Below are 14,937 nucleotides of genomic sequence, written 5' to 3' on the forward strand. Positions count from 1 at the left end.
GATTGAACCTAGGCCACACACATGCCAGGCAAGCGTGATACCGCTTGAGCCGCATCCCCAGCCCTAAGAGACCCTGTCTCTAAATAAAATACAAGATAGGGCTGAGGATGTGGCTCAGTGGTTGAGTGCCCCTGAGTTCAATCCCCAGTACCAAAAAATTAAAATTAAAAAAAAAGATAGGGATATAGCTCAGTGATAAAATGTCCTGAGTTCAATCTCCACTACCCAAAGAAAAAAGGCCAGCCATGCATGCCCCAGGCACCTTCAACTCTGCCCCTTAAAGGAACTCTGCCCCACAGGAAGACCTGCAGACCTGGACTGTTTCAGGCACAGTTGTTTCCACAGTCTTAAGAAGTACAAGGAGAAAATTTATCCTGGCCACTAGCAGGCTTTCTGCTTCATCCATGTGACTTGTCTCATGGAAGGGGGATAATTTAGGGCGGGTCTGAAGAGCTAGAATACATCATTCTGGCCCCTACACCCCTCCCATCTCTGTCCATTGGGAGGCAGAAGACAGGAAATGACTGCCACACATGTGGTATGATTTTTACCAAAACAGCATTTTGTAACCCAGGCCCCATGCTGTCCACAGCTGTTTTCCTCTCTTATACCAGCCAGGTGGCCCTCTCCAATATTTCCCTCCCCATCCCTTCACATGACTTCAGCCTTTGGATTCTCAGCTCCTGGCCACTTTCCACATTCCACTCCTCTGTCAGAACCCAGGCATCCTGAGCTCCAGCTGAAACTGCTGTGCATGGCTTTCCCCACCCTGGCCCCGTGACTCAGGCCCTCTGAGCGGACCAGCCCTCTTCTTGGCACTCAGTGGGGAGGGGAGTGGAGAAGGGGGCCAGGTAGTGACATCAGAGTTGAAGGGTACAAAAGCTTTCAGCCAAAAGAAAATTGAAGATACAACCTGACAGTGCAGGCAGCGCGGCCTACTATCCTCAGGACTCCTCAACCTGATAGCCCCAGACATCTGGTTGCAGATTCCCACTCCCTCAAGGTCTCCCCGCTAGTGGCGGGCTGCTGTGGGCCAGAGCGATCAGGTGGGGTTCTGGACTCCCTGGACAGGATTCACACAGATAACAGGTGGGGAGTGAAGAGTCCAGGATCCTCCTTTCCTCCTAGGGTTTTGTCTTTTCTCACTTCTGTCTTCCTGTTGGGTTTTTGCATGTCTTGCTGACTGATCCTCGGTTTACTTAGATCTTTTCTCTGGGTGGCAGCTGGGAATTCTACCACCTTTCTTGGCTGAGTAAATCCTTTCCCCTCCTTCTCCTCCCAGCATTTTGTTTATTCATTAACTTTCTAGCACTTCGAATGTTGCTGCTCACATGTGTTTCTTTGATATATATCAGACCAGAGCTTCATTTTGTCCAAAATCAAACATGTAACTTGGAACATTTGTCAAGAGAAGCTGGTCTTCTTACCTCTTTTATCATCTGGATTCCCTGTTGTGTTTGGGTTCTATCCAGGCAGGGGCCCTAAGGCACGGATGACAGCCTTTACCTATTCACCCTTTCCCTTCCAGACTGCATGGCTCTTCCAGGCTCTCTCTGCCTTCTGTGGCTCCTAGCCCTGACCTGGTCGGTTCCCAGAGCTCAGCCCTTGGCTCCTCAAGACTTCGAGGAAGAGGAGGAAGATGAGACGGTGAGCACACCTTCCCTGGCTGTCCCCTGTGACTACGACCGTTGCCGCCACCTGCAGGTGCCCTGCAATGAGTTGCAGAAGGCCAGGCCGGTGGCCTGCCTGTGCCCAGGACTGTCTAGCCCTGCCTGGCCTCCGGACCCGCCACGCCTAGGAGAAGTGCGCATTGTGGCCGAAGAGGGCCGCGCCGAGGTCCACTGGTGTGCCCCCTCCTCCCCGGTCCACCACTACCAGCTGCTGCTTTGGGAAGGCAGCGGGGCTCCGCAGAAGGGCCCCCTACTCAACACTACGGTCCGCAGAGCAGAACTGAAGGGACTTAAGCCTGGGGGCGCTTATGTGGTTTGCGTGGTGGCTGGTAATGAGGCCGGGGAGAGCCGCGTGTCCCAGGCAGGTGGGGAGGACCTCGAGGGGGTGTCCTTCCCGGCCTTCGGGCCCTGCGGTCGGCTCACCGTGCCACCCAGACCGGTCACCCTAATCCACGCGGCCGTGGGGGTGGGCACAGCCCTGGCTCTGCTAAGCTGCGTCGCCCTGATCTGGCACTTCTGCCTGCGCGAGCGCTGGGGCTGTCCGCGCCGCGCAGCCACCGCCCAAGCCGCAGGGGCGCTCTGATGAGGGTCTGGGGGACTTCCGCGCAGCCCAGCCCCACCTGGAGCGCCAGCTGGCTCCCAGAAGGGCCAGCCCGCTGCCGCCTGGCGCCAGACAACTGGGCCGCAGCTGGGGGTCTCTGAACTGAGAGTTAAAGGTCAGGGCTTGCCACTTTGTTCCTGCCTGAAAGCTAGACAGAAGTAGAGAGGGTCAGAGAGTTAGTAAGCAGGTTTTGCATGTTTAAGAGTATAACATTGAGAGGACTGGGGACATAGCTCAGTTGGTAGAGTGCTTGTCTCACATGCACAAGGCCCTGGGTTCAGGCCCCAGCACCTCCCCCTCCCAAAAAAAGTATAATATTGAGGATATTATGTAGGTACTTATCTAGTCATTTAAAATATAACCATTAAAAAGTGTAAAACCCATTCTTAGCTCATGGGTCTTATGGGTCTTATATATATATGTCAGTGAGCAGGCCGGATTTGCCCTTTGGCTTCAGTAAGTCAGCCCCTGCCATACACCCTCAAAGGGTTCTGCTCTTGGGCTTGGTGGCCTGGACAATTTAACAAGACTCTGTTTTAAACTACAAAATTAAAAAAGGGACTGGGGAAGTAGCTCAGTGGTAGAGTACCCCTGGGTTCAATCCTCAGAAGGGGTGGGGGGGGACAAAAAGACACTGCCACTTTGGCACTTTGCATAGCTTAAGGGGCATTTGAGAATAAGTTTCTGCAGGATAAGATTTTCTGATTGGAGCCACAGTCTTCTTTGACCTTTCCTTAAGTTACCCAGATGAGCATATCTGGATCAGAGTCTGTTTCTGAGGAGGGTGGAGATTAAGGACTGAGATGGGATACAGAAGAGAAGGAAGCCCCAAGCCTTTGTCGGGCACATGTTTGTGCTCTTGCTAATTAAAATAAGACAAATCAACAGTAATACCAAGGAATCCCCCATTGGTGTTTATTGTATACCAACTGTGATAACATTAAAGGAAATTTAAAAGAAATTGTCAATTTTCATGATCCCTTCAATTCTCTGTGTAGATATCTATTTTTCATAGTCATATACATACTTTCTATCTATCTATTTTTTTATTTATTCACTTATTTATTTATTTATTCACTTATTTATGTATCTATTCACTTATTTATTTATTTATTGGTAATGGGGGTTGAATCCAGGGCACTTAACCACTGAGCTGCATCCCCAGCCCTTTTAATTTTTATTTTGAGACAGGGCCTGCTAAATTGCTTAGGGTCTCACTAAATTGCTGAGGCTGCCTTGAACTTGTGATCCTCTTGCCTCAGCCTCCCAAGCCACTGGGATTACAGGCATGCCTCAGGCAATCACATCTTGAATTTATCTTTAAATTAAGTGAATGTAGCACCTGTAATTCCAGCTACCTTAAGCTGAGGTGAAAAGATCACAAGTTTGAAGCCAGCCTCTGCAATTTAGGGAAGGCGGGGCGGGGGGGATAGGGTTGAGTAGCTCAGTGGCAGAACACTTGCCTAGCATGTGAGTAGCACTGGGTTCAAGCCTCAGTACCACATAAATAAATAAAATAAAGGTACTGTGTCCATCTGCAACTAAAAAAAAAATATTTTAAAAAGGGTGGGGAAAGCTCAGTTGGTAGAGTGCTTGCCTTGCATGTACAAAGCCCTGGGTTCAATCCCCAGCACCACATAAATAAGTTAATAAATGAAATTAAATAAATTAAAAAGTGTTGGGAATGTAGGTCAGTTGAAGAGCATCTTTGAGTTTAATCCCCAGAACTGAAAAGAAAGAAAGGAAAGAAAGAAAAAAGAAAGCTGGATATAGAAAAGACTGTTTTGTATTGCTACATAGTATAAACCTCACCTTTACTGGTCTTACAACTCCTCCCCCGCAATCCCCAAAGAGCTGGGGATGGAACCAAGGGCCTTGTGCATGCTAGGCAAGCAGTCTACCACTGTTATACCCTGGCCCTAACTGTTTAAAAATTTAATTGTAAAACAAACACATACAAGTTTCAAGTAACACTGATACATACAAAGTGAAACTTCTCTTCTTCCTTAATTGCCCTTGCTGGGGGTATACTTCAGTGCTCTAGTATGAAAGAGGCCCTGGGTTAGATCCCCATGTAAAAAATAAATAAATACATACATAAAAAGCCATTAGGCTGGGAATATAGCTCAGTCATAGAGTGCTTGCCTAGCATGCACAAGGCTTTTGGTTTGATGTGCAGCAAAAGACATAATTGCCCTTAGTAGAGCAGTTTTTTTGTTTTGTTTTGTTTTGGGTACTGGGAATTGAACCCAAGGTACTTAAACACTGACTACATCCCCAGCCCTTTTTAATATTTTATTTAGAGACAGGGTCTTGCTGAGTGGCTTAGGGCTTGGATAAGTTGTTGATACTGGCTTTGAACTAACAATCCTCCTGCCTCAGCCTCCTGAGCTGATAGGATTACAGGCAGGTACCACCCCTCCCAGAAGCAGTTCTTTTTTTTTTTTTTTAAACAATGTGATTTTTTTTATTTCTTTTTTTTTTTTTAATATTTATTTTTTAGTTTTCGGAGGACACAACATCTTTGTTTTTTTTTTTTTTTTTTTTGAGAGAGAGAATTTTATTTACTTTTTAGTTTTTTTTGGCGGGCACAACATCTTTGTTGGTATGTGGTGCTGAGGATCGAACCCGGGCCGCTCGCATGCCAGGCGAGCGCGCTACCGCCTGAGCCACATCCCCAGCCCCAGAGCAGTTCTTTACAAAGAACAAATATTTTGTTTTTCACTCATTATTCAGTCATAGACAATGCTGAACATTGGCAAATCATAACCTCCTTATAGGTTAAAGGCCTCATGATTTCCTACAAAAGAATGTACTTTAAAGAACTTTAGCCATCACTCTTTGTTGGAACATTTAAATTTTCTTCAGGGTGGTTTTAAGGACATCCTTGTTTGTGTATCCTCACCTGTTTACTTAAGTACCCAGGGGAAGGCATTCACCTCTGGAAGTAATTCAAATAGGCAATACTCTAAAATTTGATTATTTTTAAAATGATTGGACCATTAGAATAAATTTAATTTTTTTTTGAGAGAGAATTTTTTAATATTTATTTTTAGTTTTCGGCGGACACAACAGCTTTGTTTGTATGTGATGCTGAGGATCGCACCTGGGCCGCACACATGCCAGGCCAGCGCACTACCACTTGAGCCACATCCCCAGCCCCCACTAGAATAAATTTAGATTGTTATCTAGAACACATGTAGCATTACATTGTAGTGATTACCTTGTGACTTTTTATTTAATGACTATTTCCTCAGCAATCATTCACTTATGAATGAGGAGACCCACTCTATTATTAGTAAAGACATGCTTTTCATGCATTCTCACTTAATCCTTACCACGAACATTCCAAGAGATAGTATCACCTTTTCAAAGATGAGAGATTTGAAGTCCTAAAGGGTTTGAAATTACAACTAAGGAGTTCAGATAGGATTCCTGCTTAAATTGCCCAACTCAAAAGCTCTTCATTTTACCATGGAGAGGGGCAACAAAGCATACAGGTTTAGTGAAACACAATGCATGGTAGAATTCTAGCTCTGCTACTTTCTACTGCCTTTATGATCTTAGATGAATCATCTCATCTTTCTGTGCCTGTTTCCTATGACTAATAATAATACAGAATAGGGACCGTTATGATGATTAAATATGAGTTAATCAACTAAGCCTCAAGTACATGTAACTGAAAGCTCGGTCCTTGTCCTTGAAACCAATACAATAATGAAGACAAGGTCTTGAGAACAAGGAAAAAGCTTTATTGCTTTGCTAGCAAAGGAGGAACACAGGGGACTCCTGTCCCAAAGGCTGTGATTCTGCTCATTTGCAGGAACAGGAGGCTTTTCTTTCTTTTTTTTTTTAATATTTATTTTTTAGTTGTAGTAGAACACAATACCCAGGCCTGGCATGTGCTAGGTGAGCGCTTTACCACTCAGCCCCAGCCCCAGCCTGAGAGGGAGCTTTTACAGAGGTGATTCAGAGAAAATGAGATCAGGGAGGAGAAGATCAGGGAAAAGAAGATCAGGGAAGAGGTCAGGAAGGGGAAGGTTAGGGAAAAGAAGATCAAGAAGATCAGGGAGGAAAAGTTGAAGGAAAAGAATATCAGGGAAGATCAGGGGAAAAAAGAGCAGAGAGGAGGTCAGGAAGGAGATGGTTAGGGAAAAGAAGATTGGGAAAAAGAAAAAAAAAATCTAAGTTTCAAAGCCACAAGAGATAGTCAAAGCATCAAGTGAACCCTGTTACATACATTTATTTTCCATATGAGTAACTTTTTTTTTGATGGACCTTTATTTTTTATTTATATGTGGTTCTGAGAATTGAACCCAGTGCCTCACACACGCTAGGCAAGTGCTCTACCACTGAGCTACAACCCTGTCAGTCAATATGAGTAACTTATTATTATTATAATTATTATTCTACCTCCTAAATAAACATATTTTGTAAATTTTATTTTTGGGTACTAGAGATTTAGTCCAGAGGAGCTTTACCACAGAGCTCAATCCCCCAGTCTTTTTTTTTTTTTTTTAAGAGAGGGAGAGTTTTTTTTAATATTTATTTTTTAGTTTCCTGCAGACACAACATCTTTGTTTGTATGTGGTGCTGAGGATCCAACCCTGGCCGCACGCATGCCAGGCGAGCGCGCTACCGCTTGAGCCACATCCCCAGCCCCAATCCCCCAGTCTTTTTAATTTTTTTTTTTTTTTTTTTTTTTTGAGACAGGGTCTCACTCAGTTTCTTGGGGGTGGGGAGGGTGTCTCACAAAATTGCGGAGGCTCGCCTTGAACTTGCAGGCCGGAGTCTTGAAAAACAACTAGAAGTTAACTAAGAGGAGAGAAGAGGCCAAACATCTCAGGCAGAGGAGCTGGTAGGTGCAAAGGCCAAAATGAGGTGTAGGGCCTGTTTCACAACATGCACAGGTTATCCTCAATTTGAAGGAAATGAAACTATGCAGTAACTACCATAATTTATGCCATACCGTCTTGTGAGGCACCTACATAGCTGTCATCATTATGTCCATTTTATAGATGGGGCTCTTAAAACTAAAACATTGGGGCAAGAGAAAGTCAGCCTTTGGGCTTGTACTAGATGACCGGGGTGACATGGTGATGACCCAGGTTCAGATACTGTGTATTGCAAAGATTCCTTTGGCAATCGGGCACAGGATGGCGAAATTCCCCGAAGATGAGTGGATCAAAGAGCATGACCATTTCTATGGCTCCTGAGAAACACTGACAAACAACTTTCCAAACGATTGCACTTAAGGGCCACAATTTTAATTTTTAAGGAAGGTGAAGCAGTGTAAAACTCCGGGAACTGGCCTCATTCGGCTCTTGGGTTTCCAAGCCTCAGGGCGCTTCTTCGGCACTGTGCGGGAGCACTGGGGTTTGGTAGGTCTCCTTCCGCCCACGCAAAATTCTGGAGGCTGGCCAGCGAGTTTTCTGGCACTCCGCGGCATCCGTCCACGCCAGCCCCACGTGACCCAAACAGATTCGGGCACTTCCGCTTCCCTTCGCCTTTCTTCTTGTCGGTGTCCCCGGTGGGTCCCGAGCCGGGTGAGTGAACGAGCGCCCGATGGGTGGTATCGGGCGCAGGGTTCCCTTGCGTTGACCTTTCCCACCCTCCTTCTTGCCACATCAGGTCCCCGCGGAAGCGGCGGCGGCGGCGGCATGGCGGAGCTGACGGCTCTGGAGAGTCTCATCGAGATGGGCTTCCCCAGGGGACGCGCGTAAGGGAGCACCCAACCCCGGCCCGCCAGGCTGGGGGACCGCGGACCTGTCTGGACCTTTACCCCAGCCTAGCCCCGTCCTGACGGTCACCATGGTCCGTAGGCGCTATTCACGGTGTTTCTGCCCGCAGGGAGAAGGCTCTGGCCCTCACAGGGAACCAGGGCATCGAGGCTGCGATGGACTGGTGAGCCTTCAGACTCGGTGGCGGAGGATTGGGGGCTGCTGGGAGGAGCAGTCTCATGCTGACCTCACTGCCGATTTCCCTGCCAGGCTGATGGAGCACGAAGATGACCCCGACGTGGATGAGCCTTTAGAGACTCCTCTTGGACATGTCCTGGGACGGGAACCCACCCCCTCAGAACAAGTTGGCCCTGAAGGTTCTCACTGGGAGACGTGGTGTGATTATTCAGGCGGGCCCGACGAGGAGCCGACGGGGTAATAATACTGCTTGTTTGTAGGACCTGGAACGGCTGCCGGAGAAAGCCGACCCGTTTTGACCGAAGAGGAAAGACAAGAACAGACCAAGAGGTAAAGTAGCTTTTATTTCTTGATGGTGCTGGGGAAGGAACCCAGGGCCTTGTGCATGCTAAGCAATTGCTCTACCAGCTGAGCTATATCCCCAGCCCCCAGGTAACTTTTTTGAGGGTTATCTTCCACCCTTCCCCAATACATACACAAGTCTGGTTGAAGAACCTTGGCTTTTTTCTATTCTCTGTTTTTTTGTTTTTGTTTTTTTAAATCCTGAACTTCAATATGCTGAGCATTTATTCTACTGAGCTATACTGCTACCCCTGTTCTTTCATTCATTTATTTTGGGACACATCAGCCAATTTTGTTCTGTCCCTTCCTATTGTGTGTCCATTTCTCTTGAACTGTGTCCTTTCTGCAACATAGGATGTTGGAGCTGGTGGCTCAGAAGCAGCGGGAACGTGAAGAAAGGGAGGAGCGGGAAGCATTGGAGCGAGAAAAACAGCGAAGGAGACAAGGTCAAGAGCTTTCAGCTGCACGCCAGAGACTACAGGAAGATGAGATGCGCAGAGCTGCTGAGGAGCGGAGGAGGGAAAAGGCTGAAGAGTTAGCAGCCAGGTCTGGGTGATGGGCATGTTGGTTTACAGGAGAAAAAAAATCAACATTTGGTTTGTTAAGGTCTGACCTATTTTCTTCCTGTCTGTATTCCAGACAGAGGGTTCGAGAAAAGATCCAAAGGGACAAAGCAGAGAGAGCCAAAAAGGTGGGTGTTGAAAAGACAGTGATTGTAATGCAAAAGGCACACTAAAACCCTTTTCCAGCTTCAAAGGGGAAGCATGAGTAAATACCATCCATACCACCCATTTCCGGAGGGTGGGTAAGTGCCTGACTCCTGTTTTACTTTGTTCTCTAGTATGGTGGTAGTGTGGGTTCTCAGCCATCCCCACCAGTGACAGAGCCAGGTCCTGTTCCCTCGTCTCCCAGCCAGGAACCTCCTACCAAGCGGGAATATGACCAGTGTCGCATACAGGTACTGATTCTGATTCCTGTCTTGCTCCTGTAACCCCTTTGTTGACCTATAAGGAGCCCAGCTCAGAGCTTATTTCAGTTACATTCCCTTTGCCAAATCTCTTCCTTCTTTGTACATGACTTGAAATCCTACCTGTTCCACTCTTAGGAAAGATATCAAATTTCACCTGCTCCAGTCATATTTAAATCCATACCTCCCTCTTACTCAGCATTTATCCTTTTACTTACATTGTTTTCATTTGGTTCATTACACAGCTGCTTTCACAATGTGGAATTTATCCTGAAATTTTTTTATAATCTTGTCTGTGTTGAATTGCAAGGAAGTTGGGGCCACTTGTTCAAACTTAGTAAGGCAGAGCATAAGTGGTTGTTCATTAAGTGCTTTAAATAGTAGGTATACTGATTTAGTCTAAGAAGAAGGAGGGGCCAACTTTAACTCTTTTCCTTATTGGTTTTGGTGCTTAACAATACTGGAAATCTCTCTTGCCCTTAGGTCAGGTTGCCAGATGGAACTTCACTGACCCAGACATTTCGGGCTCGGGAACAGCTGGCAGCAGTGAGGCTCTATGTGGAGCTCCACCGTGGGGAGGAACCTGGAGGGGGCCAGGACCCAGTGCAGTTGCTTAGTGGCTTTCCCAGGCGGGCCTTCTCAGAAGCTGACATGGAACGGCCTCTGCAGGAGCTGGGTATGGCATGTGAGACCAGAAGCCAGGATTTGGAGGAATGGAGGGAAAAGAAGGGATATAAAGAAGGGATTTGTGGGGATGGCATGAATCCAGGAGTTTGGGGAGCAAAAAACAAGTATTCTTGTGGCTCAAGCCTTTTTTTTCCCCCCATCTTTAGGACTTGTGCCTTCTGCTGTCCTCATTGTGGCCAAGAAATGTCCCAGCTGAGGGGCCTTTATTTCATCATCATTCTCTGACCTCTTCATCTTTGATAAAGCACTGACATCCCCTTCCAAATAAATAGACCCTGAGTTCTGTATATGCCTGGCTCCTTTCTGAGTGGTTGGGAGGGACAAAACCAAGGAAGAGAAAGAAGCTAAAGGGAAGGCACTTGGAGAATATCCCTTTCCTCTCCAACAGAGACTTGTGTCTAAATCTTTGGGTCTTAGCTGCCTCAGAGGTGGAGGGGAGAGGTGCTGAGCCAGGGAAGGAGAGAATGCATCACAAAAGCGACTTTTGCTCCTACAGGTAAAGTGGTGCATAAACTTTAAATCCTGACTAGTTGTGTGCCTTGACTTTAAACGTAGTTTCTTCAGTAGAATAGGAATAATAGTACTATAATAATAGGAATTATAGTATTCCTTGGGGTTGTCCTATGGGTTACACAATAACTGACATGTGCTTGAGCACAGTGCCTCACACCTAGTAAATGCTCAGTAAATAATAGCAACTAAAAGTATAGTTTTTTGAAGTGGTGATCCATAATCATCGAAAGGAACGTTAGTGACCTTTGCAAGTGCATCTGTTGTAAGGAATAAGTCAGCCACATTTTGCTGCTTTCCTAGACACTAAAAGGTGTTAAACTGGGATGGTGGCACATGTCTGTAATCCCAATGAGTCAGGAGGTTGAGGCAGGAGTATCATGAGTTCAAAGCTAGCCTCAGCAACTTAGGGAGGGCCTAAGGAAATTAGTGAAACCCTATGTCAAAATAGCTCAGCAGTAATGTGCTCCTAGGTTCAGTCCTCAATCCCAAAAATCAAAGGTATTATGTACTTCAGAAATACACTTTCTAAAGGGGAGATTAGTTTTGTTTTAGTACTAGGGATTGAACCCAGGCCTTGTACATGCTAGGCGAGTGGTCTAACACCAAGCTATATTCCCAGCTCTCTTTTTACCTTGTTCTGGGTATTGAACTCTGATATGCTTTATCACTGAGCTACATCCCAGCTCCTTTTGAGACAGTTGCTGAGACTGACCTCAAACTTGAAATCCTCTTGCCTTAGCCTCCTGAGTTGCTAGGATTGCAAGAATGTGCTACAGTGCCAGCCACCCCCAGCCCTTTTTAAATTTTATTTTCAGACAGCATCTAGGTTGCCTGGGCTGCCCTTGATCTCACAATCCTGCCTCAGCTCCCTGAGTATCTGGGATTACACATAGTTTTAAGCTTTATAGATAATATTTGTTATCTAGGTGTTGGTATAATTATCCCCACTTTAGAGACCAGGATACCAAAGCACAATTTGCTTTCCCAAGTGACACTGGTAGCAATTTCTTAGAACCTGCATACCCACAGGAAGACTGACTAGAGCTCAGGTCCTGACTCACCAAGCCATGATGGTCTCTCTGACTGCTACTACATCAGTTTAGTCTCCTGTCAAAGAGCTACTGACTTTTTCCTCACTTCCTGGGCATATAGAAGAGGCCAGTTACACCATAAAGATCACAACAAATGTATTGAACATGACTCTACAATCCAGCAGCTGAAAAAAGCACCAGCATTCATCTCTGATTATAAACTGTTCATCACAGTGTTATACAACTTTTATTTATTGTTTTGACTCAATTCAATAAAAGCAGTGTTTTTTGTCAATTGCAATCTTGCTTGGGAACCACAGGGTATAAAACAAAGGAAGGGCCGGGGTTGTGGCTCAGGGGTAGAGAGCTTGCCTTGCATGCATGAGGCACTGGGTTCAATCCTCAGCACCACATAAATAAAGTCCATTGATAACTAAAGAAAAAAAAAGAAGCTGGAAGGTGTAGTTTGTTAGTAGAGCATGTGCTTAGCATGCCTGAGCACCTAGGTTCAAACATCTCCAGCACCAAAAATGAACAGGGGAGGGACCTGACTACAATGGGGCTGCAACCCCAGTGATTTATCTCAATTCTCAGTGGCATTTCCAATAGGTCCTATAACTGGATTCAGAACTACAGTGTGAACCTTTAGAGGGGAGAGGACCCATTACATTGCTATGTCAGGCCCTTTACATTTCTAAATCTATTCCCCCACACCCCGTCTAGTATTGGGATTGAACTTGGGGCCTTACACATGATAGGCAAATGCTCTACCACTAAGCAATATCTAAGTCCTTTTCATTTTTATTTTGAGACAGAGTCTTGACTAAATTATCCAGGCTGGCCTGGAACTTGAGATCCTCCTACCTCAGCCTCCTCAGGCGATGGGATTACAAATGTGCACCATCATGCAGGCTAGCCTTTTTTTATTTGAGGTATCCAGAATTGAACCTAGGAGTAATATGAAGGAACATTCCCAGCCCCTTTATTTATTTATATTGTTTGGTACAGAGGATTGAACCCAGAGGTGCTTTGTTACTAAGCCACATTCTCAGCCAGGATTTCACTAAGTTGCAGAGGCTGGCCTTGAACTTGTGATATTCTTGCCTCAGCCTCCCAGGTCTGTTGGATTACAGGTGTGGGCCACAGAGTTAGGGATAATCTATTGATAACCCTGGAGATAGTTATGGCCTTTTACAAAATAGGGCAGACTCAGGTTTTGTAACATTCGGGAGTTGAACCAGATCTTGACTAAAAGTATGTTTCTTTCACCACCCCTAGTAAATCAGCCTCTCTAAACCTCTTTAACCAGAGATTAAGTAATGGCCACAGAAAGCATATATGTGCTAGATGCCCCTCTTCAACCTCCCTCAAAGAACAGATGTCATCCATTGCTAACAAGCTTTTCCAGAATAGTTTCGATTTCGGGAATGTCGCTTGGTTTTCCCCAGAAGTAACACTTACATAAGAAGACCTGTTTTGAAAATGTGGTTACTAAGCCCATAGAACTTCAGACTATGGGGCGGGGCAGGCCGGAGCCCTGCTTAGCAGAGCTCCCCAAGCCGGCTTGAGCGATGACCTGCACATCTCTCAGCACCAGTAGGCGTGCGACTGCACGGCTCACTTGGGAGGCACAGAATTTATTGGTTCTTTCTGTTCACCACAACCGACCCCGGACACGACTTTGGAGGATGATGTGGACATTAAAGCAATCAGCGCAGAGTTGGAGGGGGTACGATGCTCACCCGGCGGCCGCTCTCCGGGACCTGGAGTGCGGCATCTGAGGTCAGGATTCCCCGCCGGTTTCACGGAGCTGAAAGGCTGCCTGTGATCTGCGCTCAAACCAAGGTCGTAGCGCCCACTCGGACAGGTCTGGCATCAAGCTGATCTCCCGCCACCGCCGCCGCCAACCAACCAGTTCTTCCTCCACGCTACGTTCTCCTGCGTGGCCGCGGCCTCCTGCAGCGTGGCCATCACTAGTTGCTGGTTCCTCTTCCCTTCATCCCTGCGTCGAGGGTCCTGTTCGGGCATCTCCTGGGAATAGGAAGGGAGTTCACAAACCAGGACACCAGTCCAGGGTTCTCCATACGCCGGCTCCTCCTCAGAATTCTCAGTTGTACCTACCTTCAGCATCTCTTGCTTCTGCAGCTCTCCTGGGGTTACCAGAGCAAAGAGCGCGGACCCCACGCCGGCCCCAGCGCCCAGCACCGCTACTACCATGAGCACTTTCCGCACACTCTGCATGGCTGAGTGCAACCAACGAGACAACCTCCGTAGTCTACGGCAGCCTAGAGGGTGGCTACGACGTCTCACCGGCCCCTGCGCAGGCTAGAGCGACCCGTAGAAACCATAGAGAAGCAGCCGGAGTATAGACAGCCTGGCCTTAGAAACGTTTAGAATCCTGAGCGCTTGGGTCTAAATACCTGGGGACGTTGAGTAAATCTTCTAAGTATTGGTTCGCGGCCCAGCGGTGGTGTGCCCCTGTAATCCCATGGATTCAGGAGCCTGAAGCAGGAGGAGCACAAGTTTGAAACCAGCCCTAGCAACTTAGAGACCCTGGGTATATGGCTTGGTGGTAAAGCGCATCTAGGTTCGATAATAATATAAAAATTGTTGGCACAAGCCGGGTGCGGTGGCACACGCCTGTAATCCCAGTGGCTCCGGAGGCTGAGACAGGAAGATCGTGAGTTCGAAGCCAGCTTCAGCAAAAGTGAGGTGCTAAGCAACTCAGTGAGACCCCGTCTCTAAATAAAATACAAAATGGGGCTGGAGATGTGGCTCAGTGGTCGAGTGCTCCTGAGTTCAATCCCCAGTATCAAATAAATAAAAATAATAGTTGTTGGCACCAAGGACTAAGCACTGGGCCCATTGTCCAGAGTAGGATGTCTAGGAGCTAGGAGGAGAATGCATGTCTTTATGGTTATTGTGGATTTTACAGTTTCCCATTTTCTGCCCTCTGAAGTTTTCCAATCAGAAATAGAACTGCTTTCTTTTCCTGTAGTATTGTGCCGTTTTCAAAACCGCACAAAGCATTCCTCCGGATATTTACACCCATCAATCAATTGGCCCCTCCCAATCCTTTCAACTCTGAAACAACTCAGTACTAGGTGGGGAATGGGTATAATTTTCTATTTCTTGTTTATCTTACAAATAGGTTGTTAATACTTTTCCTCAAGGTATACATACACTTGGTGTTGAAGTTTGTTTACTT

General features: G+C 46.6%; 3 protein-coding genes across 4 annotated transcripts; 2 read left to right on the plus strand and 1 right to left on the minus strand.

Annotated features, from left to right (window-relative positions):
- Positions 1-676: 676 nt before the first annotated feature.
- On the plus strand, positions 677-3,212 carry Lrrn4cl (LRRN4 C-terminal like). Of its 2 annotated transcripts, none has more exons than XM_026407566.2 (2): positions 677-1,046; positions 1,529-3,212. In XM_026407566.2, the coding sequence occupies exon 2, from the start codon at positions 1,534-1,536 to the stop codon at positions 2,251-2,253; it is 720 nt and encodes a 239-aa protein (XP_026263351.1). In that variant the 5' UTR covers positions 677-1,046; positions 1,529-1,533; the 3' UTR covers positions 2,254-3,212. The 2 variants fall into 2 exon arrangements, with proteins under 2 accessions (XP_026263351.1, XP_026263350.1); XM_026407565.2 differs by having other exon boundaries at positions 678-1,089.
- A 4,537-nt stretch (positions 3,213-7,749) lies between these two features.
- Ubxn1 (UBX domain protein 1) lies at positions 7,750-10,472 on the plus strand. Its single transcript, XM_026407572.2, has 10 exons — positions 7,750-7,817; positions 7,903-7,990; positions 8,122-8,175; positions 8,262-8,368; positions 8,450-8,519; positions 8,886-9,077; positions 9,171-9,222; positions 9,373-9,489; positions 9,982-10,174; positions 10,332-10,472. Exons 2-10 carry the CDS (start codon positions 7,932-7,934, stop codon positions 10,379-10,381), a joined length of 894 nt encoding a protein of 297 aa, XP_026263357.1. The 5' UTR covers positions 7,750-7,817; positions 7,903-7,931; the 3' UTR covers positions 10,382-10,472.
- A 1,466-nt stretch (positions 10,473-11,938) lies between these two features.
- Uqcc3 (ubiquinol-cytochrome c reductase complex assembly factor 3) lies at positions 11,939-14,020 on the minus strand. Its single transcript, XM_026407655.2, has 2 exons — positions 13,851-14,020; positions 11,939-13,760 (listed from the first exon to the last, which is right to left on the minus strand). Exons 1-2 carry the CDS (start codon positions 13,968-13,970, stop codon positions 13,605-13,607), a joined length of 276 nt encoding a protein of 91 aa, XP_026263440.1. The 5' UTR covers positions 13,971-14,020; the 3' UTR covers positions 11,939-13,604.
- Between the last annotated feature and the right edge of the window lie 917 nt (positions 14,021-14,937).

This window comes from Urocitellus parryii, chromosome 4 (genome assembly GCF_045843805.1).
Source record: "Urocitellus parryii isolate mUroPar1 chromosome 4, mUroPar1.hap1, whole genome shotgun sequence".
Taxonomy (NCBI): Eukaryota; Metazoa; Chordata; class Mammalia; order Rodentia; family Sciuridae; genus Urocitellus; species Urocitellus parryii.

Bases quoted from the DNA above. Each gene is read 5' to 3' on its own strand.
- Lrrn4cl (XM_026407566.2), top strand. From the start codon at position 1,534: ATGGCTCTTCCAGGCTCTCTCTGCCTTCTGTGGCTCCTAGCCCTGACC.
- Ubxn1 (XM_026407572.2), top strand. From the start codon at position 7,932: ATGGCGGAGCTGACGGCTCTGGAGAGTCTCATCGAGATGGGCTTCCCC. The intron at 8,520-8,885 runs GTAAAGTAGCTT...TCTGCAACATAG, and splicing joins AGACAAGAACAGACCAAGAG to GATGTTGGAGCTGGTGGCTC. The intron at 9,223-9,372 runs GTGGGTGTTGAA...TTTGTTCTCTAG, and splicing joins AAGCAGAGAGAGCCAAAAAG to TATGGTGGTAGTGTGGGTTC.
- Uqcc3 (XM_026407655.2), bottom strand. From the start codon at position 13,970: ATGCAGAGTGTGCGGAAAGTGCTCATGGTAGTAGCGGTGCTGGGCGCT. The intron at 13,761-13,850 runs GTAGGTACAACT...TCCTATTCCCAG, and splicing joins AGAAGCAAGAGATGCTGAAG to GAGATGCCCGAACAGGACCC.